This window comes from Scyliorhinus canicula, chromosome 12 (assembly GCF_902713615.1).
Source record: "Scyliorhinus canicula chromosome 12, sScyCan1.1, whole genome shotgun sequence".
NCBI lineage: Eukaryota > Metazoa > Chordata > Chondrichthyes > Carcharhiniformes > Scyliorhinidae > Scyliorhinus > Scyliorhinus canicula.
The window spans coordinates 113279125-113304408 of NC_052157.1; the positions used below are offsets into that span (position 1 = coordinate 113279125).

At 43.9% G+C, this 25284-nt stretch overlaps 2 protein-coding genes across 6 annotated transcripts in view; one reads left to right on the top strand and one right to left on the bottom strand.

Moving 5' to 3' along the window:
* nsun5 (NOP2/Sun RNA methyltransferase 5) overlaps positions 1-11612 on the top strand; it is a 35473-nt gene extending 23861 nt beyond the window's left edge. The window contains exons 8-10 of the mRNA XM_038813805.1: positions 578-791; positions 9559-9718; positions 10952-11612. Of these exons, the coding sequence (XP_038669733.1) occupies positions 578-791; positions 9559-9682 (338 nt within the window). The 3' untranslated portion in view covers positions 9683-9718; positions 10952-11612. The remainder of the gene's footprint in view (positions 1-577; positions 792-9558; positions 9719-10951) is intronic.
* A 1260-nt stretch (positions 11613-12872) lies between these two features.
* pom121 (POM121 transmembrane nucleoporin) overlaps positions 12873-25284 on the bottom strand; it is a 98568-nt gene continuing 86156 nt past the window's right edge. For 3 of the 5 annotated variants that reach the window (XM_038813798.1, XM_038813796.1, XM_038813800.1), the window contains 2 exons: positions 21998-22123; positions 12873-20534 (listed from right to left, as the gene is read on the bottom strand). In XM_038813798.1, the coding sequence (XP_038669726.1) occupies positions 20440-20534; positions 21998-22123 (221 nt within the window). In that variant the 3' untranslated portion in view covers positions 12873-20439. The remainder of the gene's footprint in view (positions 20535-21997; positions 22124-25284) is intronic. The other 2 variants (XM_038813797.1, XM_038813799.1) reach the window with 1 other exon arrangement.

A 25284-nucleotide genomic window follows, 5' to 3' on the forward strand; every position in this document is an offset into this window, starting at 1 on the left:
CAAGCAGTCACTCTTTGACTGTCTGGTTTGGTAAGGAGCCTAGGTTGGCCCGGTGTTGGAGGACTCTGAGAAGGTCACCTGCACACCTTGTATTGCAGCTGTGAAGCTTCAAATGATGAAGAAGAGGGATAAACATTGTACCTTCATCAAATTGAAGTTTCAGATTGTTCTGTGTCTGCATGTGCTTGCATTTATTATTCTTTAAGTAATTAGCATTGGACACAGAGCAGGGGCGGGGGAAGGAGAGACCAAAAAATGGTTGAATCCATGGATTTTTATGAAATGCTTGAGAAGGAGAGAATTAATTCCCAAGCAACCATTGTCCTTTGAGGATCCCCATACCCCCTTACTGGAAAGGATGGCCATTTAGGTGGGGTGTAGGGTTCTGATGGCATGGTGAAGCTAAATTGGCCTATGAGGAGAATACAGGAGAAAATTGCAAAAATAGTGTTGGGTGTTAGAATTCTGCACAGCCTGAGCTCCACTGGAATACTTTCGCACTCTAGATTTGCTGTCAGGAATTAATATTATCCGCAGGTACTGAGAGGCTTTTAATTAGTTTATTTTTTAAAACAAGGAATTGTAAACCGCTTGAACCAGCTCACAGATGATGAAGCATCGTCGTCCAGCCAACGGCTGCAGGCGCTAGCAAGTTTCCAGTGCAAGGCCCTCAATCACGCATTGAGCTTTCCGGGTGTGGAACGGGTCATTTACTCGACGTGTTCAATCCACCGTGAGGAGAATGAGGATGTTGTTGAGGAGATACTACAGCAACACGGCAACCGAATCAGGTAGAGGCTTCATGATTTTATATGTGGTGTTCAGGGCAGTGACCTTTAACCTTTCTCCTAGATTATTTCCCTCAGTCCCACTTGGGAAAGATTAGAATTGACAACCTGTGGAGATTTTCTTTGCCAATTTTGCACAATCATTTCTGCCTCAATGTGGAACACACCTGTTACACACTCACCTCTCGACTTGAATAGACAGTTAACAGTCACTTGCTGCTAAGTGTTATTTATATGAGAAAGGCAGGAGGTTAAATCCAACTAAGTCTGATTCGGTCCTTGCTTACGTTTTTTTAAAAACTTGTTTTTATTCAAAATTTTACAAAATTTTTACAAAACCACTACTAAAAGAAGGCAACAAAAAACAAAAAAAAAAAAAGAATTAACAACTTAAAAAACAAGGTGGGATAACCATTAACACTCTTTCCCCTTGGTATCTGGCCATTAGCACCCGGTTTCCCTGGGTTTTGTGGCTATGACTCATCTTTCATTCTCACTCCACAGAATAAATATTTCCCACTTTCTCTGTTAGCTTTGACAAAGAGTCATCGGACTCGAAACGTTAGCTCTTTTCTCTCCCTACAGATGCTGCCAGACTTGCTGAGATTTTCCAGCATTTTCCCTTTCGTTTCAGATTCCAACATCTGCAGTAATTTGCTTTTATAAGGTGGGATAACTACCATTTACAAGAAAAATCTATCCACAACCCATACAGTTCCCCACCTCTTACCCCCCTCCCCGGTTTGCTGCTGACCTCACTTAACGCTCCGCGAGAAAGTCAAGGAACGGTTGCCACCGCCTGGAGAACCCCAGCAAGGACCCTCTCAAGGCAAACTTTATCCTCTCCAAACCTAGAAACCCAGCCATGTCACTGACCCAAGTCTCCACACTTGGGGGTTTCGCATCCCTCCACATTAACAAGATCCGTCTCCAGGCTACCAAGGAGAAGGAGACAAAGGCCAGGACCCCGGCCTCTTTCGGCTCCTGCACTCCTGGATCTTCTCGCACCCCAAATATCGCTATCCCCAGACTCGGCTTTACCCGAGTGTCCAAGACCTTGGACATAGCCTTTGCAAAGCCTCGCCAGAATTCTTTACGTGACGGGCATGCCCAAAACATATGGACATGGTTTGCTGGGCTCCCTGAACACCTCACACCTGTCCTCCACCCCAAAAAACTTGCTCATTCTTGCCACTGTCATGTGTGCCCGGTGTACCACCTTAAACTGAATCAAGCTAAGCCTGGCACAAGATGAGGAGGAATTGACCCTGCCCAGGGCGTCCGCCCACAGACCCTCATCCAGCTCCTCACCCAGCTCCTCCGCCCACTTGCCCTTCAGCTCCTCCGCCGAGGCATCCTCTGCCTCCTGCAGCTCCTAGTATATGTCTGATACTTTTCCATCTCCTACCCACATGCCCGAGACCACCCTGTCCTGTATCCTGCGGGCAGGTAGCAGCGGAAATTCCTCCACCTGCTTCTTCAAGAAAGTGCGGACTTGCAGGTACCTAAAGGTATTCCCGGGGGGCAACCTGAATTTCTCCTCCAGCGCCTTCAGGCTAGCAAAAGTCCCATCTATAAACAAGTCCCCCATCCTTTTGATACCCGCTCTGTGCCAGCTTAGAAACCCTCTGTCCATTCTACCCGGGACTAACCTGTGGTTGTTTCGTATCGGGGTCTAGACTGAGGCCCCTACCTCCCCCCTGTGCCTTCTCCACTGACCCCAGATTCTCAGTGCCGACATCACCGCCGGGCTCGTGGTGTACCGTGCCGGCGGGAATGGCAGCGGTGCCGTTATCAGTGCCCCCAAGCTATTATCCGTGCAAGACGCCGTCTCCAGCCGCTTCCACGCCCCCCCCCCCCCCCCCCCCACCCCCTCGACTACCCATTTCCGAATCATGGATATGTTCGCTGCCCAATAATAGCTGCCTTGCTTATGTTATTAACAGGCACTTAGCAGCAGGGATCAGCTTCTGGCCGTCTGGCTGGAAACCTTCCTTAGCTGGGTTTGTGGGGAGTAGAGGCACCACTTGTATCAATTGAAATGGCCTTCTATTGGCTAATCTGGGATCTTCTTGCTTTATTTAATTTAGTTGCTCACAACCATTACAACCTAAGCCATTGGGTAACCAGCATGCCTAATCCTAAACTGATGGAATTGTGTCCCTTCTGATAGCTGAAATGTTGTCGACTACAACTTGCCAGCCACATTTATCAGATTCCGTTATTCAGAACTTTGAGAGGTGCACATGAAATTAATGTTAATTCAATTGAGTTGATAGTTTTGTAGAACACGGGTTAAATAAATTTACTTCCGACATTTGAGGCCGGATTTTCAATGAGGGGCGGGAACTCGACGCTTACATGAATTCTGGGTCCTGACTTTGCGCTTCAACTGCCTTTTGTCAAATGTAGGTGTCCAAATTGGGCATAAGGGGAGCTCAGTGCGCAGTTAGTGGTGCTGAGAACCTCCAGGAAATGGGAGCTGCCTTTGGTGCCAGCAGCCATGTTCGGGGTTGCTGCTGCTGCCTTGCTGATTTGAGCAGGCGGCTTGTCAAGAGTGTCAGCAGAATCCGAAGGGGAGGTAGAGAGCACAGAGTCTCACTCTATGCGGATGATCTGCTCCTCTATATCTCGGACCCACAAAGCAGCATGGACGGAATCATCGCGCTCCTGAAAGAGTTTGGAGCCTTCTCGGGCTACAAACTCAACATGAGCAAAAGTGAGATCTTCCCAGTACACCCGCAAGGGGGGGGGGGGGGGGGGCAGCACTAAAGGGGCTGCCGTTCAATCAAGCCCGACATAAATTCCGCTACCTGGGGATCCAAATAGCCCATGACTGGAAAGGGATCCACAAATGGAACCTCACCAGCCTGACGGAGGAAGTTAAAAAGGACCTGCAAAGATGGAACACACTCCCGCTCTCCCTCGCGGGGAGAGTTCAGACGATCAAAATGAACGTACTGCCCAGGTTCCTCTTCCTGTTTAGATCCATTCCGATCTACATCCCCAAGGCCTTTTTCAAAGCGCTGGACAAACTCATCATGGCGTTCGTATGGGGGGGTAAAAATGCTAGGATCCCAAAGAAGGTCTTACAAAAAACAAAAACCAGGGGAGGGCTAGCCCTCCCGAATCTACAATTCTACCACTGGGCAGCAACAGCCGAGCGAGTAAGGGGATGGATCCAGGAGCCAGAGGCTGAGTGGGTGCGTGCGGAGGAGGCCTCCTGCATGGGAACCTCCCTCCGGGCCCTCGCCACGGCAGCACTCCCATCCCCACCCAAAAAACACTCCAGCAGCCCAGTGGTGACAGCCACCCTCCAATCCTGGAACCAACTGCGGCAGCAACTTGGCCTGACCAAAATGTCGAACAGGGCTCCCATCTGCAACAACCATAGGTTCACACCAGCACTGACTGACGCCACCTTCAAAAGGTGGAGGCAGGACGGGGGGACACTGACAGTCAGGGACCTATACACGGACGACAGGATCGCAACACTGGACGAACTGACAGAGAAGTTTCAGCTAGCTGGGGGGAACGAGCTACGGTACCTGCAGCTCAAAAACTTCCTACGAAAGGAGACAAGGACGTACCCACAACCGCCACGACAGACACTACTGGAAGACCTACTGGACGCAAGTATCCTAGAGAAAGGGAACTGTAGTGACATGTATGACCGACTGGTAGATAGGGACGACACCGTACTGGACGCAACAAGAAGGAAATGGGAGGACGACCTGGGGATGGAGATAGGGTGGGGACTCTGGAGCGAAGCACTGCATAGGGTCAACTCCACCTCCACGTGCGCAAGGCTCAGCCTGACGCAACTAAAAGTGGTACATAGAGCCCACTTAACAAGAACCCGTATGAGTAGGTTCTTCCCGGAGGTGGAAGACAGATGTGAACGGTGCCAAAGAGGCCCGGCCAACCACGCCCACATGTTCTGGTCTTGCCCCAGACTCGTGGAGTACTGGACAGCCTTCTTCGAGGTTATGTCCAAAGTGGTGGGAGTGAGGGTGGAGCCATGCCCGATAGTGGCGGTCTTCGGGGTTTCAGAACAGCCAGATCTATTCCTGGGGAGGAGGGCGGACGCCCTTGCCTTTGCCTCCCTGATCGCCCGCCGTAGAATCCTGTTTGGCTGGCGGTCAGCAGCACCGCCCAGAGCTGCGGACTGGCTGTCCGACCTCTCGGAATCTCTCCAAATGGAGAAAATCAAATTTGCCATCCGAGGGTCGGACGACGGCTTCCACAGAACGTGGGAGCCATTCATGCAACTGTTCCGGGACCTATTTGTGGCCAATGTACAAGAGGAAGAATAGTCGGGGGAAGGTAGCGGGAGGGGCTACAGGTTCGGTACGGGGGTTCGATGGCTAGCTAAGGCCCAAAACCAAACTAAATAAACATGTTGGGGGGGGGGGGGGGGGCGGGCGCAGTTACTACTACGAAGATGCTTACCTGTAAATATGTATGTTAATTTTTGCGTGTTTGTTTGTTGTTTTTTTTTTGTTCTTTTTCTCTCCTAACAATTTGTAATTTGTTCAATATAAAATATGAAAACTGAATAAAAACATTTATAAAAAAAAAAAAAGAGTGTCAGCAGAACTTGATACAGAGGAAAACGGCCTTGAAGACGATGTAAATGTACAGCGTCGACCCGGCGCATGTTGGCCTTTAAGGTTTCAGTTCTCCACAAATAAAAAGAAACATTCTGATCCCCGGAGTGAACTCAACAGCTGGGCACTAACATGAACCAGATGGTTGGATTTGGTGAGAAAAGCATTTAAAAACTGCGTGCCCTAACCCAACTCTGCTGGCCCTTAAATAAATAAGCTCCTAAACATTAATGGGTCATTGATAGTGAGTGAATTAATGAGTGAGTCCCTCATTCACTTTGAAAACCTTTTCAGCCCATTGAAATCTTTAAAGTGTGCCCAAGGCATTGGGATTCTCCAGGTTACCACTGCGGCCACAACTGTGAAACCACACCCATATCAAGTCCTGACCTACGACCATTTGAAAATCTGGCCCAGAGTCTCATCGGCCGAAGTGCAATAATATATTAAGTGCCCTCACAGAGGATCACGGTGGCATGGGGAAGGTCTTGGTGCAATTCACTCATGATTTAATCCAGAGACGATAAATCCAGGTTCAGTTGCACTGAAATAAAAGCAAAATACTGAGAATGCTGGACTTCTGAAGTAAATCTATCACCTTTGACAAGGTGCCACACAGGAGACTTAAATAAGTTAAGATCCTTGCATGGATAGAGGATTGGCTGACTGGCAGAAGACAGAGAGTGAGGATAAAGGAGTCTTTTTCAGGATGGCACCTGGTGACTAGTGGTGTGCCTCAGGGGTCTGTGCTGGGACCACAACTTTTCACAATATACATTAATGATCTGGAAGAAGGAATTGAGGGCATTGTTGCTAAGTTTGCAGATGATACAAAGATATGCAGAGGGACAGTTAGTGTTGAGGAAGCAGGGGGGCTGTAGAAGGACCTGGACAGGCTAGGAGTGTGGGCAAAGAAGTGGCAGATGGAATACAGTGTGGAAAAGTGTGAGGTTATGCACTTTGGTAGGAAGAATGGAGGCATAGACTATTTTCTAAATGGGAAAAGTTTTAGGAAATCAGAAGCACAAAGGGACTTAGGAGTCCTCGTTCAAGATTATCTTACGGTTAAGGTGCAGATTCTGTCGGTAGTTAGGAAGGCCAATTCATGTCGAAAGGGCTACAGTACAAGAGCAGGGATATACTTCTGAGGCTGTATAAGGCTCTGGTTAGACTCCATTTGGAGTATTGTGAACAGTTTTGGGTCCTGTGTCTAAGGAAGTATGTGCCAGGTTTAGAAAGGGTCCAGAGGAGGCTTGCAAGAATGATCCCTAGAATGAAGAGCTTACCGTATGAGGAGTGGTTGAGGACTCCGGGTCTGTACTCATCAGAGTTTTGAAGGGTGAGGGGGGATCTTATTGAAACTTACAGGCCTAGAGAGAGGAATTGGAAGGATGTCCCCACTTGTAGGAAAAATTAGAATCCAAGGCCAGAGCCTCAGACTGAAGGGACAAAGATCCTTTAGAACAGAGATGAGGAGGAATTTCTGTGGAACTCTTTGCCGCAGAAGGCTGTGGAGGCCAAATCACTGAGTGCTTTTAAGACAGAGATAGAAAGGTTCTTGATTAATAAGGGGATATGGAGAGAAGGCAGGAGAATGGGGATGAGAAACATATCAGCCATGATTGACTGGTGGATCAGACTCGATGGGCCGAATGGACTCATTCTGCTCCTATGTCTTCTGGTCTTAAAAACAGAAAATGCTGGATAAACTCAGCAGGTCTGGCAGTATCTGTGAAGAGAGAAACACAGTTAATTTTTTGTTTCTTCAAAATACCGAATAACAGTTCTACAGAATAGTCATACTGACTCGTAATGCCAACTCTGCAGCTGCTGAGATTCTAGCATTTTTCTGTTTTGATTTTAATTGCAATGATCTTATTCTGGAGTAAATCCAGTTTCACCTTCAGTCTCACCGATTCCCTTGGTCTGTTCACATCAGGATATAAATATATTTATTTTATTTTTTTTACAAATTTAGAGTACCCAATAATTTTCTTTTCAATTAAGGGGCAATTTAGCGTGGCCAATCCATCTATCCTGCACATCTTTGGGTTGTGGGGGTGAGACATGGGGAGAATGTGAAAACTCCACACGGACAGTGACCCAGAGCCGGGATCAAACCCGGGTCCTCGGTTCCATGAGGCAGCAGTGCTAACTACTGCGCCACCGTGCTGCCCACATCAGGATATAAATTTAAATCTTTTGCCATGATCAAATGGGAAATTTTACGTTAAGACCCAATTCATTTAGGAGGTAAAATGCTTTTGTCGCAAAGATTTGGAGTATAAGAGCAAACAAAATCTCACTATGATCAGACAGGGCATTGATGAGGCCACAGTTGAGAATACTGTATGCAGTTTAGGCCTCCTTGCCTGATAATGAGTGTAACAAAGATTCACAAGACTGGTTCCTGGTATGAGGGTATTGGTCACCGAGGAGAGATTGAGGAGACTAGGCCTGTATTCTCTGCAACTCAGAAGAATGAGAGATTATCTAATTGAAACATAAATGATTCTTACGGTGTTGACAGGCTGGAAGCTGAGGAAATGTCCCCCTGGCTGGGGAATCAAAAACATGGTCACAGTCTCAGAATAAGGGGACAGCCATTTAAGATGGAGAAAAAAATGTCTTCACTCAGGCAGCCTGGTCAGCACTGCTGCCTCACAGCGCCAGTGACCCAGGTTCAATTCCGGCCTTGAGTGACTGAAATTTTCACTTTCTCCCACAGTCCAAAGATGTGCAGGTTAGTTGGGGTGACAGGGATGGGGCAAGGTGCAAACCTGATGGGCTGAATGGCCTCCTTTTTGCACTGCAGGAATTCTGTGATTGAGATTCTTTGTAATTCTCTATCCAGAGAGTTGGAGATGCTCAGTTATTGCGTATATTAAAGATAGAGGTCGATAGAATTTTGGGTAGCAGCAAATGAAAGAATCTGGTGATAGTGCAGCAAGTTGGAGTTGGGATAGACCAAGGGTGGGCAAACTTTTCCGTGCAAGGGCCACATTCAGAAATTCACAATTTTAAAGGGCCGCATAGTATATTAAGTAAAATAATTACTTCACCCGGTTATGATTCTGGACACCTCATATAGAACATAGAACAGTACAGCACAGAACAGGCCCTTTGGCCCTCGACGTTGTGCCGAGCAATGATCACCCTACTCAAGTCAACGTATCCACCCTATACCAGTAAGTAACCCAACAGCCCCCCACATTAACCTTTTAAAAAAATTATTATTTTTTTTTTTAAATGTTTTTTTAAAAAAATGACTTGGTGGGCTGCATAAAGACCTTTGGCGGGCCACATGCGGCCCGCGGGCCATAGTTTGCCCACCCCTGGGATAGACGATTAGTCATGATCTTATTGAATGGTGGAATAAAATCAGAAACTGCTGGATAAACACAGCAGGTCTGGCAGCATCTGTGGAGAGAGAAGCAGAGTTAATGTTTTGAGTCCATTGACCTTCTACCCTTCTTTCTATGGATGCTGCCAGATTGGCTTGGTTTTTCCAGGATTTTCCGTTTTTATTTCAGATTTCCAGCTTCTGCAGTATTTTGCTTATCCTGTTGAACAGTGGAGCAGACTCTTATTTCTATTCTTATTTCTCATGTTCATATGAACGGCTGCTGACTTGTTTGAGCCTAAGGTTTACGAATTCCAAGAAGATGGAATGCTGCATTTAACGGTAACCTTAATAATCAGGAAAAAAAACACCTTTTGATTTTAATCCTTTCATGCCTCTCCAGTAATGTTTTTGGTTTGCCCTTAACCTCAAGTTCGGGAAGCATTATTTAACGGTTCCTGGTCCGCACCGAGGAAGTTGATCTGGGCGGGTGTTTTCCAATTGACCTTGCTCTCCTGGAGTCGAGGAGAAAGCGTTCCCGTTCCTGATTGTTGTTCATGACATTGTCTGGGTATTGGGGCACGAGAGGATCAGCCTTGGCTGTGATCACTTCCACCTGCACCCAGACTACACACAAAGAATGAGCACTTGTGAGATGCTTGAAGGCTGCCAGTGTAACCAGACGTTAACGAGTTGGCACCTCTCCAGGAGAGGAATTTGGGGACCAAACGTTTGTACGCTGAGAACAAGTTAGTGGGAAAGTGTACAGCGTTTCAGGGGTTGTCTGTTTGATGTGTTCCTGTTTCTTCCATTATAGACTCGTCAATCTGATGCCCTCGTGGCCATATCGTGGTCTGGCCACTTTCCTGGAAGGTCCTTGGTGTATCCGGGCTGCCCCCAAAGACACTTTGACAAATGGTTTTTTTTGTTGCCATGTTTGAAAAGCAATGTAAACAGATGGAGCAAAGCAAAGAGAGGTACGAATTCCATACAAAAATCCGCACTCCCCAAGAATTTCTGATTAACAATCTCTGTTGTGAGGTTCTCTAATGTCGATATTATAGAAATATTAGACATTGTCCTTAGGCAGCATAAAATGAGAATGGAAGTGTTCAATTCTCCAGCATAGTCATACAGCATGAATGGATTGTCTTTATTCGGGATCCATAGCAGGTGAAGATTTTCTCCAATGTGCTGTGACCTATCATCTCAATTCAATCCAAACCTGTACTTACACATGTATAGCTGCTTTGTGTATGTTACATGTGTGTGTGGGGGGTGTGTCACAAGTGTGTTTGTACGTGTCACGTGTGGGTCGCGCATGTGGGAGGCACACATTCTGATATTTTCAATTGCCCAAATTAGTTTGCAGGGTTTGCTCTTGGAGCCACAGCCGTGGCCATTTGCGGAGTATCTGATTCACTGGGGGTGAAGGCGGATGCGCTTGCCTTTGCTTCGCCTGGTTGGGTGATCTCATGGACTTTTTCTACCTGGAAAAGTTCAAGTTCACCATTCGGTAATCAGGAGAGGGATTCTACCTGAGGTGACAGTCGTTTATCTCATACTTCAGAGTTAATTACCATTAACTGCTTGGGAGAGAGGGAGAGAGAAAAGAGGTAGTGTTTATTTTTGGGATTGTGGGGTTTGGATGTAGCCTTTGTGTTTTTCTGCATCGCTGATTCCTTGTGTTAGCGTGACATTTGTACGGTGTTGTTCAAAGTGTTTATTGATTAAATCTTTAATAAAATATATATTTTTTTAAAATGGAGAAGTCAGTGAAGAGATGCAAATTTATTTATTTAAATTTAGGGGGGGTGGGCTGAGGCAGGGTGCTCTTCTAGAGAGTCGGTGCCCTGTAGTGATTCTATGATTCAAAGAATTGGAGGGGAGATGGCGGAAAATGTTTTTGCATGAAGGGTGGTAGAGGTCTGGAGCTCACATCCCTGGAGGGTAATCGAGGCAGAAACCCTGAGCTCATTTAAAAGGTGTCTGGAGATGCCTTTGAAGTCCTATAACCTCCAGGGCTACGGGCCAAGTGCTGGAGAGTGGGATTAGGCTGAGGAGCTCGTTTATTGTGTAAATCTGCATTTTTCTAAATATCTGAAAAGGGTGGATATAGGGTGTATGTGAATTGCTCTTTAGAAGAACCATTATTGACAGAATGGTGTTGTGATTCTGTAATATAATTGAAACTGATGTGTTGTTTTCAGCTCAGCCGAAGAAGTAACATCACGTCCTGCGGCTGGCCTTAATTCTGTGAGCGTTCCAGAAAAAAGACCTGTGGCTCAGTCTCAGAAGAAGAAATCTAAAAAGGTGAAGAAGCAGAAAGTCTAACCCTAACGGCAGCTGGTGTGGAGAAGTGGGAATCTGAAAAGTGTACGAATACAGCGTGGAAGACTTCGCTGGGGCTCTTCAGCTTTAAGGGTGATGATTCGGACAAAGAAGCAAAAGTGTAAATAGAACAGGGTGGACCATTTTCTTCATAATTTGAATGAGCCCCTTTCCGTGGTAAGAATGTCCGCTGCTGGTTTGGAGTTAACTGAACTCTTTCCCCCTCTCTCTTCCTGACCATCCGCAGTGCACAAAGAATGATATGCATCTTCTTTCAATATTGGCTGTCGAGAATAGTCCTGGAGTGGTTTTGAAAGAAGAGATGAAGGCCCAGTGGAGCTGTTTCAGCAGGCCCACATAACCCTTACGAGAGTGAAGAAACTGTGTAAAATAGACCTTTGCGGCTGAATCTTTGCTGGAAATAGCTGTGGTGTGAATCAATTTTATAATTTTTTTGTATGGTTAATTGAATTGATACATATTCCTTTTTTCCTGATTCGATCGCTGCCTCAAATATAAATGGAAAAATAATAACCAAGAGAGTTTAGCAATTAACTTATTGCATTGCAGTGGCCCTTTCTGCTTCAGAGTTGCTTCTATTGTAAAAAGCAGCAACACAAAATAGAAGAGCCCAGACAATGGGCATTTTGGGAGTGTACCATTTTAAAATTTATTAAGTTTATTTGCAGAAACTGAAACAAAGTAAAGGCAGGAAAAAAAAAAATACAAGAAGTTGGATGATATGACATATGTAACAGAAAGATAAGCTAGAAAGGCACGGAAAAGGGAAGCAGCAAAACAGACTCACGTTTGAGGATAAAACAGCCTGGGCTGGATCTAGAAATGAAGTCAACAGGGAGGCAGCCTGCTGTTTCTTGGGTAAACAAGCCACTTTTGACTCAACAGCACATCACCCTTGTGTCCTTCAGGCACTTTCACTGTTCATGGTCACTTGAAGCTTTACATGTTTTAATGCGCTTTATATTACTCTCATTCCTGCTGATTACTTGAAGGCAAGTTGGCATTGGAATATGTCTTATCCTTGGCCTACTCTCTGTCTTCTGCTAAAGCCTTCGTCAATGTAAGGCTGGATTTCTGACTGTGGCCTCGCACTTATCCATCCCCAACTACTCCACTGCATATTCCTCTGTACACTCTTTTCTCTTGACAGCAGCTTTTAGTTACACTTTCTTCACTCTACCATGGATAGTCTACACTTCCACCAATCTCCATCTCTGCTTTTCCGCTTCTTTATGGCTTAAATGTCTCAATGTTGGGTAATTATGGCAAAAGTAAATTATGTAATGTTTCCTTGGCTTGAGAAGGCTGAAAATGAATGGTGTAGTGGAAAACGACAACTTTCCACCTCCTTCCAACTCCTCCACAAAGAGCAGATAATCCCAGTTTAAGAATCCTGGGGCAATAGTTGTTGAGCTCCAAGGGGCTCAGTACTCTTGAATTAGGGAAGAAATGATGGGAAAGGTTCCATGCCAACTTACAACTCTTATTGTAAAGTGGGTATCAATTTATGTAGAATGAGGGGGGACAAAAATTGAAGCTTGGTTCTAATTAGCAACGTCCTGACAAGGCTTGAGGCTCACACTCAAAGAATGAAATTCTGGTGAGGTACTACTAGCAAGGGAACTAAAACCTTCAAGACATAATGAGGATGTGATGAAAGCTTGCACAAAAAGAGACAGCAAAGAATGGGTATTATCCTCATATAGGAATATGTGATGGTTGGTAAAGTTCAGGTGCAAATCATTTCAGAATTCAGTGTTGGAGCAAAACAAAAAAAGGTTTATAATCACAGCTTTTTTTATTTAAAACCATTTCCATTTAATGACATAAGCAAAAATCAGATCTGAACATTCGCAGCCAGCTCTACCTCTGAACATTCACTCACTAGTTCTATCAAGCTAGGTAGCACTGATAGAAGACTACAATTTTTTTTAAAAAAAGCATACTAACAAATCTCCACAGCCACCCATTCTTTCTACAACTTCCTCATCAACACTCGTCACTCAGACATGTTTGTTACCATCCATGCCATTGGGATCAATGTAATTTCTTGCTTTTTATTCAGTAGCAGTACATAGGTGTATACTCGGCAGCTGCCTCTTCTGGATCAAAATATGTGTAAACACAGGACATTTTCTGCATCTGGAAACAAACCTCACCAGTTACAAAGATCAAGGGAATTGATGGAACTTGGCAGTTAATAAGATACTCTCAAATGTTCTAGTCTCAAAATTTAGGCATGAAGGGATCTTTGGAATAGGCAGTTCCAAAATGCTGGAAACCTCAGCTCAATACCCAGTTACGACAAAGCGTTTGGAGAGAAATGTGCAATGTTGAGATTCAAGTGCCAAGGTATCACACCCATGGCATGTGTGGTTTAAAACAGCAAAATGCTTTAATTGAAACATCTTCCATGTCTTTGGCATTTCCCCCTCCCAAATCTATATTTCGCTCTCTAGATCCTGTCACATTACTTTGGCCAGCCAGTATATTAGAGGTGATTAGATAACATGCAGACTTCCGTCCTCCCTAAAATGCAGCACTTCTGGCACCAAAGTGCCTAATTCAACGGCCTGGATGAAGACTAACAGCAAAATGACAGGTGGGACTGGTCTTCAGAGTTATAACTTCAGTCTGTTACTGGTGAAGGTGCAGAAATTTTCCCACAGGATTCACACACAACAGATGGCTGATTTTCTTTTTGAAGAGGTGCTGAAGGACAGCTTCAATCATTTCAAATAAAGCTGGTTACGAAAAAGAAATCGGTTTTTAGGACCACCAAGTTTGGTTTGGAAACTACCTCACACTTAAGACGATTATTTTAATTTCTGCAACAAAAAAAATGTACTGCTGATTTTTAAGACAGGCTGACTCGGCTAATGATGCAACAATACTGGGCTCACATAGTGTGGTGGGGTGTGGAGAATAGTTCATAGTTCACACTACACCCTAAAGAGAGAATTGTCCAGTAATTGGAAGTGTTGTTCACCCAGATGCTGTTCTTTTTTGGATATACATGAACCATCCCCGGGAGATTTTTAAAATTAGGAGGAAAAGATCGGAATAACTATGATGAAAATGATCATTGCCTTTGTGATCATTTGAGCTATTTTTGAAAAAGACTGCAGCTAACCGAGCAGCTGAAGCAAGTGTCACTTGAAATAAATCTAATAAACAGGTTCTCGGGGCAAAGATTGATAGCAAAGTTGTCATGATGTGTGGGGAAACGTCACTATTAACTAATGCTGAAAATAATCAGCAAGTCTAATAGCATCTGCGGAGAGAAAGAGTTAACTTTTAATATCTGCAAACTTTTAACAAGAGCTCAGGGTCATAGGGTTCAGGTCATATACCCAAAATATTAACTCTCTCTCTACAGATGCTGCCAGACCTGCTGAGTAGTTCAACCACTGTCAGATTTCCAGCATCCGCAGTATTTTGCTTTGATATTAATTTGAATTTTAGGTGATCAACATTTATGACTCAGCATGGAAGTGGCATACCTAATTCATTTACATAGGCTAACTAATTCAATGAAAGCAGGGGTGCCCAACATGGAGCTTGTTGCAACACCCGAACCCTGGCCTTGTTTGCAAAGGTATTTTGTTTATGGTTCAATCCTGTTGGAATTGTGGACATAGAAGTTTGGAGGTTCCTGTCTCTACCTCTATGCTACGGAATTTCCAAATGAGAACGCCAACATCTATTGATTCAGCAATTCTGATTTATGCGAATCAATGGGAACATAAAATGCAAACATTATATGTGCTCCCCTCACCCCAACACACTTCCAAAGCTTTACAACACCCACCTATGTGACCTGGGATGACAAGATTGTACAACCCTGATTTAAAGTGACCTCGACAACCTGAAGGGAAATGATTAATGCAGTGGGATGCCAATTAAGGAAACGAATCACTTCAAGATTTTAGTACAGAACAAGAAATGCTGCCTTTAGCCACTCAAACTCTGACAAATGCTTAGGAATTGTGGGGGAAACATTTTAAATGGGCAAGTACATACGACATTAGAGCTGGGTGGAAAATAAGGAAAGTGGATAATAACAGTAAACAAAAGTAATGATCTCCCTGTGTCTGACCCCCCACAACCTAAAAGATGTGCAGGGTAGGTCAACTGGCTACACTAAATTTCACCCCAATTGGAAAGAAAAGAATTGGGTAGTCTAAATTTTTTTTTTTTTAAATGTTAAAAAAACAAAAGTAATGATAGCATGTAAAAATGGGTCATACAAATAGCGTCTGCAGCATCTCTTGTTAAAACTGCAAGATAACAAATACTGTATCCAAAATTCTGGGGTGATTTGAAATAAAGGGGACTAATACGGGATGCTTCAATGATGCAGAGGATGGCAGCACTGAACTGCTTGGGTACGATTGTTATCAGTTGTGCAAGAGTGCCAGAAATGCTAGCACCCTGCCGTGGCATTGGATTCCCTCTTACGGACAAGGGAGTGGTTTAAAAAACAATATTGATTGTTACATATAAATCAATGCTTCAGACTATTTTGCTTTCCAAAAAAGATGGATTCTGTGGATAAATCTCACCATGCAGCAAATTGAACAGGTGAGAGAATTAAATTTGTAAGATGATCTAAAGCTCCTTTGTAGCACGTTTTCTTCACAGTCCCATAATCTGCTTGACTCTTGGAAAGTAACCTGCTACCTATCAGAGTGGTCAGCTCAAATTTATTGCCATTAATAATCTAATCAGCAAACAAGTATATATACATATTTGAAAACCACCTTTGCAACTGGCTTGGGGGCCAGCATTGGGAGAGAAGTGACTTACAACCACTATTGGAACACACGAGCCCAAAAACTGACTGGGATAATATTGCTTTTTATGAACATGAAATTCAGGGGACTTTTACAGGTAGTGTTAAACTCAATGTGGACATTTGATTAAAGAGACACTTGAATTCAGAATCAAGACTCCAGCATGCATGACTGGAAATAAAACCAATCACTTGCTTTGGTAAAAATTCACAAGTCAACCATTTTCGTCCTCCAATCTTCCTCGGTTGAGGGCAGTCAGTTGGCAGGATGCAATAGCACAGGGACCAGCATCTCCACTATCATGCAGTTGAGTATTCTTCACCACCAGCCAGCTGTTCAAACTGATCACTGTTGAGGCCAACCCTGTTCTCTTCAGACACCTAGAGTCCAGACATTTTAGCAGGAACACTGGAAAACGATTAGGTGCACTTTGGATCACTCCCGCCACCACACCCTCCCAAATCATGATGATTTTCAATACCTGCTCATCTACCCAACCTATGATTGGCATTTTCTGTGTACCACAGAATTACTGAGGGCTCCCTGGCTTTCTTATAATTTAGCATTGTGGATTATACAGGACTAGTTCCAAGTAGGAACATCCCCCAATCTCCTTTATCACTGCCAGATGCAATCCAAACCGTATAGTCCAAGAAGATTACAGGTTTAGATACCATCCTGTACTAAGTTAACTGATCTGCGATATGACAACGGTTAGACATTGGGAAGCAATGTGTGTAAAATAGTAGTCTGTCACTAGGTAAAGTGCTTATTGGGAGGGAGGGGTTGAAGAGTGCAAACAAAGGAGCAAATTACACCTCAAAGGATTCTGTTCTCAAAAACTCTCCATCCACAAGTCTTCTGCTGGGGGAACAATCTCAATTAATTCAGAACGGATGTTGGTTTCAAACCTAATTTCGACACCCAATCATACAATACCTTAGACAGTGCAATTACTGTCCCCCTGCATACCAATAATCACATCTTTTTTGTCCTGTACAATCGAAAAAAACATTCCTTGCTGTTGACATGAAAAAATTGCTACATTTTCACTTCCACCCGCACCTCTGATAATCAATGTGCATCATAGAAACCAAATAAAGTTTTTTTTAATAAATGGCTCCCTCCATTTCAAACAAAACCCCCAGCAATGACTGCTACCTGGCTAACTGACTGCAGAGAGGATCGCATTCATAATGGATCCTGTGCTTATGCCATATCCACACATAGGCAATTTTCCAGCGGCCAGCAACAATGGCTGACAACTCTCCTCCCATAATCTACAGAGTGGAAGATACATGCAGCAGTCCCTGTAGCTTCAAGGGCTGTGCTCTGCTAACAGCATGGGCCAGGAATTTTTCCCTACAGCTTAATGTAAACTCTGAATTAATCTTTATCCACCAAGAAATCAAAAGGAAATTTTTAAAAAACCTTTAAATGACACCCACATTTTATCCAGTATTATTTTGGCCCAAATACAGGCACGAGTATACCAACCTACGTGTAACTTTCAGCAAAAGAAAAATCATTGAATCCCAAATGTTTTTCACACACCATTAGTTCTTCCAAACTTACTCACACCAACTTCATATTCCATAGTTAAAAACCAATTTGTACATACAATTGTTTACCAGAAGTATACTATTTAACCAGTGTAGCGTTAAGTCTCAATGAACCAAGCTTGAAGGAACGTAGAGGTTTTTGCTTAAATATAAAAATAAAATTTATTGTTTTCTTTTTAAACAATTTTATCTAAATTTAGAAGTTGCCAATCACCCGCACACATTCATACTCAGACGTCACAAAATGGCAGTCGTTTATAATGGGATGAGGAGGAACCTTCAATCTGTCTCGTCACTTGGACCAGCCAGAATTGTCTTAAAAACTTTCCAATGGAAATAGTACAAACATTCTCTGAAAATAGTTCATAAATGGTTAGAGTGCAGTGTCTAACAGAGCAATGTACGCAATCAATGATTGGATGTATATCGTAAAAGAGGTCATCACAGTTTTTTAAAAATCTCCTACGTCCCATCCCTTCCATTGTTTAACATTTGTCCTCCCTCTTTGAACCATTCTTGATTTTAAGTTAGTTGCACCTCTCTGAGCCAGTCAACTTTTATCCACTGCGATGGGGAGGTAAATGATTTCCAAATTTGTCAATGGCAGATCACACAGCATTGTACACTGACATAGTCTGAACGGAAGAACACCGTCTCACAATGCTACCTGATGGAAGCCCTCATTAGTTATTGGCTATTTACCATTTCGGAACCATTGAGGGGCAAAACTAATCACATATGGCCGGCAACGTGAAAAATACCCAGGGATGGGAGTGTGGGGGAAACAGGGGTTAGATGGGGGCAATAGACAACAGGAAGGATGTTAGAGGAAGTCCAGTTTTGTTACCACTTGGAGACGACAACGTTTTGTGAAAAGGAGTTGCAAAATTTACATGTGATTTTATGACAAGCACAAGGAAGCTTACTGTTTCTCCATGTAAACACATGCAGATCAACTTGTGCTGGATGCTGCCTCCTCTCAATCCCCTCCAAATCCTATCCCGTTTCTGGAACTTTCCCAATTTTCATTCAGCAGCTTAGAAGATGGGTCAGTTCTCACTATGGGAATGCAAACCACTCCACATCAATTGACCATTAGCAGATTGACGATGTGCCCCAGGAGGCACTCCTATCTGGACTATTGGGCACAGGCAGTGGCATTATTTGAGTGCCAGTCCATTCTGTTCCACAACTGGTCTAAGGGCCCCCAAAACTGGCATTGTCATGTTGCCCAACACTTAATTGGTTCCTGAGAAACCCTGCTCAATGTGTCATAAGATTTAATTAAAAAACGTTTGCCAAAAATATCCAAAACAAAAATAGATCCGACCTCATAACCTGCCATGAACTTGGTATTCCAACAGCAGTACCACCAGGAAACTGGTGGGGTCCAACTTCAAGGCTCCACTCATACCATATTTTTGACAACAGGAAGCATGAGGTTTGTATAAAACGTGATCTGTATCCCACCGGTTATAAAAAAAGCTCGACGCAACATGTCTACGTACCCAGTATAACGACTACTCCTAATAAAATCTGAGAGTTTAAAGTCAAGATTATTCAAAAAATTTTGATGAGCCACTTTACTCTTAAAATTTTTTTTTTGAAAAATCAGTTTGTTTTTAATAAAGAAAATTAAAACAGGTACATTTGCGAGCTGCACCCAAATAAGATGCAAGTACCTAGTCGCGGTTAAAATATACACGGTATATATGTATACATGTACAATTCTTCACATTGCCAGCCAAAGTTTTGGTATAAGCTGAAAAATTTTGTATTTTTTTTTAAACATTATAGCACCAGATTTTTAAAATCTGCTTTTGAGAGTCCTATATTGTGTAATCGGAACCTCCTTCAAAACTCGCCATGACTGCCATTTCTCCATAGAACACTGCTTAATGTGTCACGCAGTTATAGTAGCAAAACACTATCGCATCAGATTAGCAAGAGTCAGATTCACATATATCCAATGAACCAGCCAGGTCCGGCATTACTAACATGCCGCCACACATACACTGAAATTTTTCCTCCAAACTCGATTCACTGAGCAGTAAAGTGAGATATACAAGCAAACACTGATAACATTACTGTATATAAAAAAAGTCCGACACTTGGGGTAAGGGGGGAAAAAGGGAGGGGGCTGGAGGAGTAGCATGGGAGGGGAGAGCAATTCGGATTTGTTTCCTTCACCTAACTAAACAACATATTTTAAACGAAGCTACTCACAGGAGGAAAAATAAAGAACAGAGGTAGGCAGCAAAGCAAAAGATGTTGAGAAGTGACTCAAACAGGCACAACATTTTCTTCCCCTAAGTTTCAGCAAGGGTTAGAATTCTTGTCAGATGTAAACGAAAATGAATGACATGTCCAAGGAAAATGCAAAGGAGTACAAAAAGAAAAAAGATTGAACATTAGTCTCCAGTTCAGTTTTGCCTTTGGACAGAAGACACCACAGAAAGTGGCAATATTACTGGGAATTGTGCCCTTAAGAAATGTAATTTAAAAAATGTTTTCAAGTGCAGCAATTTGTACAAAAAACGGTCAGTCCGGAAAGGTCTGCAAATCGCATTTTACAGCAACCTTTAAAGTAAAATGTTTCAAGTAAAGCTATGCCTGTTGCTTAGAGTCACCCATTACTGCTGTACCCTGAACCAAACTAAGATCACTGTTCGGCAGTGGTCAGGTCAGTTTAAAGGGGATGTATGAACTTAAGACGATGAGGGCTTCACTGCAGTCCAACAAGCTTTCCATAATGTTGCAGAGAAATATTTTTCAGCAGCCACAAGCCATTCGTTGACAGTTCAAGCCCAGAGGGGGAAAAAACCCTAGATTTAAACAGAATTTTTCTCAAGTATATATTCTCGGCTTTTGAGGTCAGTTGGCTGCACATCCACGACTGGCGCTGTTTAGGGTACAAAAGTAAAAAGTGGTAATGGTTTTCAGAATAGTCAACACAATGTTCATTTGCGCCATTCACATTTCCAATGTCTATCTCTTCCGGACATGCTGCCGTCTAGCCTGCAATCTCTGTCTGGTTCCAGTAGGTCGCGATCCAGCTCCTATAGAAAAGGTTGGTGTAGCTGCTGGGAGAAACAGAATTGAAGGACTGTTAATCATGGATCACTGATATTAATGACTGTGCCCATGGTAGGCAAAGATCAGGAGGGAATTGCTTTGTATGGAGACCCAAAGCATTCCCACGTACTGCTTGGGCCACCTGACAAGAGTGCAAGGCACTTCTTGTTCACGGTGTTGGAATAGAATATTGTCAGAGACAATAGACCAGGAGCGATAAACCAAACAGTACACGCACATCTGGAGAAAAGACTGAGCTCAGCAAAGATTGGACAATCCCAACTACAGACATTTACCACTGCTCATCATTGCTTTAAGCAGCTGACCCATTGGAGAGCCCAAATGGATGATTACTAATCTACATTCAAAGTTTTACCTTTACCAATGTTTTTGACTTAACTGCCCAAGCAAGCCAATCTTTACTGCGCAGACTGCAGTGAGAATCAATGTTGGACCCCACCATCTTCACAACAAGATCACAAATGGGCTAGAAAAGGCCAATGAAACCCAACCCCCGAGAATACATAATAGAGCAGCACGGTGGCACAATGGTTAGAACTGCTGCCTCAGCGCCAGGGACAGAGCTCAATTCCAACCTGAGTGGCTGTCTGTGTGGAGTTTGCACTTTCTCCCCGGGCCTGCGTGGGTTTCCTCCGGGTGCTCCGGTTTCCTCCCAGCATCTAAAGATGCACAGATTAGGTGGATTGGCCATGCTAAATTCCCTCTTAGGTATCCAACGGTTAGATGGGATTATGGGGATAGGGTGGGGGTCTTTCAAAGGGTCGGTGCAGACTCGACGGGCCAAATGGTCTCCTTCTGTACTCTAGGATTCTATGACTTTTTAAAAAAAGTCTCCCTAATTTTCAATACTTTAAGCTTTGTGCAAAAGTATATGGACTGAAACTGGCAGCTTTCAGTGCTTTCTCCTTACATAAAGCTTGAGCCGGAACCAAAGTTAGAGTTTTAATGGGGCCTCAGTTTTTGATTGCGCACAGAGAACCTGCCAGTAGAGTTACTGACGTAGTCAACCATCAGTATTTACTAGGGGCCGATTTGAGTAGGGGCCTAATGATTCTCATGGTGATAACACTGACTCAGGTATATTGATTTAGTCCAGCTGGCCAGGCTTACAGGGGAGTTCAATTCCTTTCAGCAGGATTTCAGCTGTCCAATAAATGGACTGACCAAAGGTTTTGTCAAAGCTACTCATACATATCAGGTTTCAGTAAACATTGAAAGCTGTATTCTAGAAATTCTCCCATCTGTCAAGCCACAGGATGAACATGTAGAATCTCTACTCCGCTATTAATTATTTATTATGATAGAACCTCTACTCTGCTACAAACAGTCACGCAGGTTCCTTAAGTTGGCGTAACTGCCAGGGACACTCAATGAATAGAACTGATAAGGTGAAGCAGATAATCATTGTGTTTTACATAACAGGGGTCTGTGACAATGGGAACTTTCTCACCAAATGCTGATGCTGCTGCTGCTGCACTTGCTCCTGGACTCCCAAAGTTTGATGCTGGAGCACCAGTGGTCCCAAAGGAAAAGCTGCCGCTTGGGGCACTCTGTCCAAATCCAGGTACAGCAGTCCCTGGAAGAACAGGAAAAGACATCAAGCTGTTAAATATCCATTTTACACAGAATCAGTAGTAAATATAAAAGTGCCTTGGTTCTGGTGAGAATGAGAAATTTCTAACACTAATTACAGATGCAAACCTTTTACATTATAGTCCCACAAAATCTTGCTGCTTTCTTTAATGAATCATTCTCGCTTCCAGGAAGTCCTGTAACGCTTTACCTACTATGGACCAATAGTTCCCGTGGTTACCTTTGGTGTTATATTTTTCCAATCCTTGGATGATGTTTTCATAGAATGTGGTTGATTTTAGCTCACCATTTTTCTTTGGTACGATGGATGTTTCCACCTGGGCTCGTTGCCCATGCCCTCATGCTCGCAGTGTCCTTCACCTCCACACTTGTTGGGCATGATTTAACAGAAAAGTTTCTCAGTGTCATTTGCGGCAGGTTTTCTGGGAGTTCCCCACCACTATGTAATGACACTTAGTCACTTTTTTGGGCCCTGGAGAGATCGAGCTGCCACTTGGAAAAGGTGCCCCGATCTCGAAGTGAGCTTGTGAGTCCCCCAGCCATGGGCAATGTCACCCCTCCCCCAAACCTTATCAGTGCCACGGTGACCGTGCCATGGTGCTCACATTCCAGGGGAAGGGCCAGAGGGCACCCTACAATATCCCTGACCACCCAGGGGCCTCTGATGGTTTGGGATACCCCCGGGTGCCGTTCCCACCTGGTCCACTTTTGTGTGGACCAGGACCAAATGGTGCCCGGCTGCGGTCTCTCTGGGGAGGCCAGTACATAGTGGGTAAGTAGGCCTTAAGGAGGTTTAAGGCCCACTTACGCGTGTGTGGCTTGGTCCCACCCATTGTAGGTGGGTTCCTGATGCCTCGTGGGACCTGAGTAGATCCCGCGAGGCGTCGTGGCTGTCGGGAAGCTTCACCCAGGATCTACAAGCCACGTCGCACTCCCATTGAGGCACAAGCCGTGGTTGGTAGGTCGCACCCAGTATTTCCAATATTCAGACCGTTTCCCTCAACCTGGGCTCCAATATGAACATGGTCTCAATGAATCCTCGTTCACCCTCAGAGACAATTGAGTGAGAATTCAGGTGAAAGACTGAAGCCATTGTTTTTGATCCCTGCCTGACTTAACCACCCAAGTACAAACCAGACTGCTTGCGCACATGGTGGCCTATTTGACCTCCAAGATGAGCTTTCAGCCACACACCTGCAACAACAAGACTCTATTTGTATAACATTGTCTAACATGGCCCCACCTCAATTTATCTTCTGTTGAAGCCCCCTGTATTCTATTGTGCTCCATGTGCAGTTCAGCCCTTGCTAAGCTAGTGTCTCCCAGTTAATCAATGCCTCAATTTTAGAATTTTAATATTTGTTTTCAAATCCCTCTCGGACCTTCTCCCTCCCATCTTTGTGATCTCCTCCAATCCTATCAAGGTATTTGCATTCCTCCAATCCTGGTACCCTGCACATCTGACTTTAATGACCACATCGTTGATGGCTATGTCTTAAGCTGCCCAGGTCTTATAGTTCTGGGATTCCCTCACTAAACCTTTCTGCTTCTCCATCTTGCTTTTCTCCTTTAAGAGCTTCCTAAAAACTTCTCTCTATTTACTTATATGGCTCGGTGGCAAATTTTGTTTGATGATACTCCTGTGAACTACTTTAAAAGTGCTTTACAAATTTAAGCTGTTGTGCACGGACTCCCAGTGCTCCGGTTTCCTCCCACAAGTCCCGAAAGACGTGCTGTTAGATTATTTGGACATTCTGAATTCTCCCTCTGTGTACCTGAACAGGCGGTGGAATGTGGCAACTAGGGGCTTTTCACAGTAACGTCATTGCAATGTTAATGTAAGTCTACTTGTGACAATAAAGATTATTCCCTGCACCTAGTTGTTCTTTGACACACTGCTTACCCCTGTTCTGCCATTAACACATTCTGATCTCATAATCTGCTACTACCAGCACTCTTCTTAGTCACTATCACCACCATTTACATTCCCTTTTGTCTTTTTATTCACAGCATCTTTCTCAATCTCTACCTATCACTGGCTCTCTATCCTGTACCATGCACCCCTCCCAACCCTTCCCGCACAACAGTATAAACCTGATCCTATTTCCAGTTACCTATAGCTCGGACAAAGAGTCATCCAGATGTGAAAAATTAGCCTCATTCTCTCTCCACAGATGCTGTCAGACCTGAGATTTTTTTAAAAATAAACTGAGTACCGAAATCTATTTTTCAAATTAAGGGGCAATTTAGCATGGACAATCCACCTACCCTGCACATCTTTGGGTTGTGAGGATGGGACCCATGCAGACACAGGGAGAATGTGCAAACTCCACATAGACAGTGACCCGGGGCTGGGATCGAACCCGGGTCCTTGGCACCATGAGGCAGCAGTGCTAACCACTGAGCCACCATGCTATCAGACCTCAGATTGTGCAGCATTTTCTGTTTGTGTTTTTACAGCACCTTTAACATAAAAGATCCCAAGGCGCTCCAGAAACATTATTCAGCAAACCATGACACCTAGCCACATAGACAGCTCAGATGACCAAAAGCTTGGTCAAAGAGATAGAAGTTTTAAGGAGAATCTTAAAAGGAGCAAAGAGAAGGAAGCTGAAAGGTAGACAGTTTTAGGGAGGAAATTCCTGCACTGCAGTCTAAAGCAGTAAGGGACAAATACAAAACTGCATTCACAGAATGAAGCACGCCAGATGCAATATCTCCAAAAAACAAGCTAAAATGGCCAATTTATCACAAATGCTTTATCCTAATAAACCATTTCTGAAAGGACAATGTTTAACCTTGTTTTTACAAAAACCGTTTCTCCCATTTTGAGAAGCTGACCCCTGCTGGGTGTATTTGCATAGCCATGCGGACGTTCTAGTACTTCATCAAGTGGCCATTCTTCATGATTGAGCATCAGTGGGCTATTCAACTGTAAGAGATATCCCAGCCATGTCTATTATTCATATAAATATATCTTCAGCTGTTGTGATGAGGGAGAATTTCAGGAGCGATGCCCCGATTTTTCACCTCACATATTGATATGTACTATGTGGTAACTGCCAACTGTTCACACTGTTCATGACCTGCTTGCACTGCTCAATCTTAACAATTTGCACTTCCCAGGCATTGCGGATTGTATTC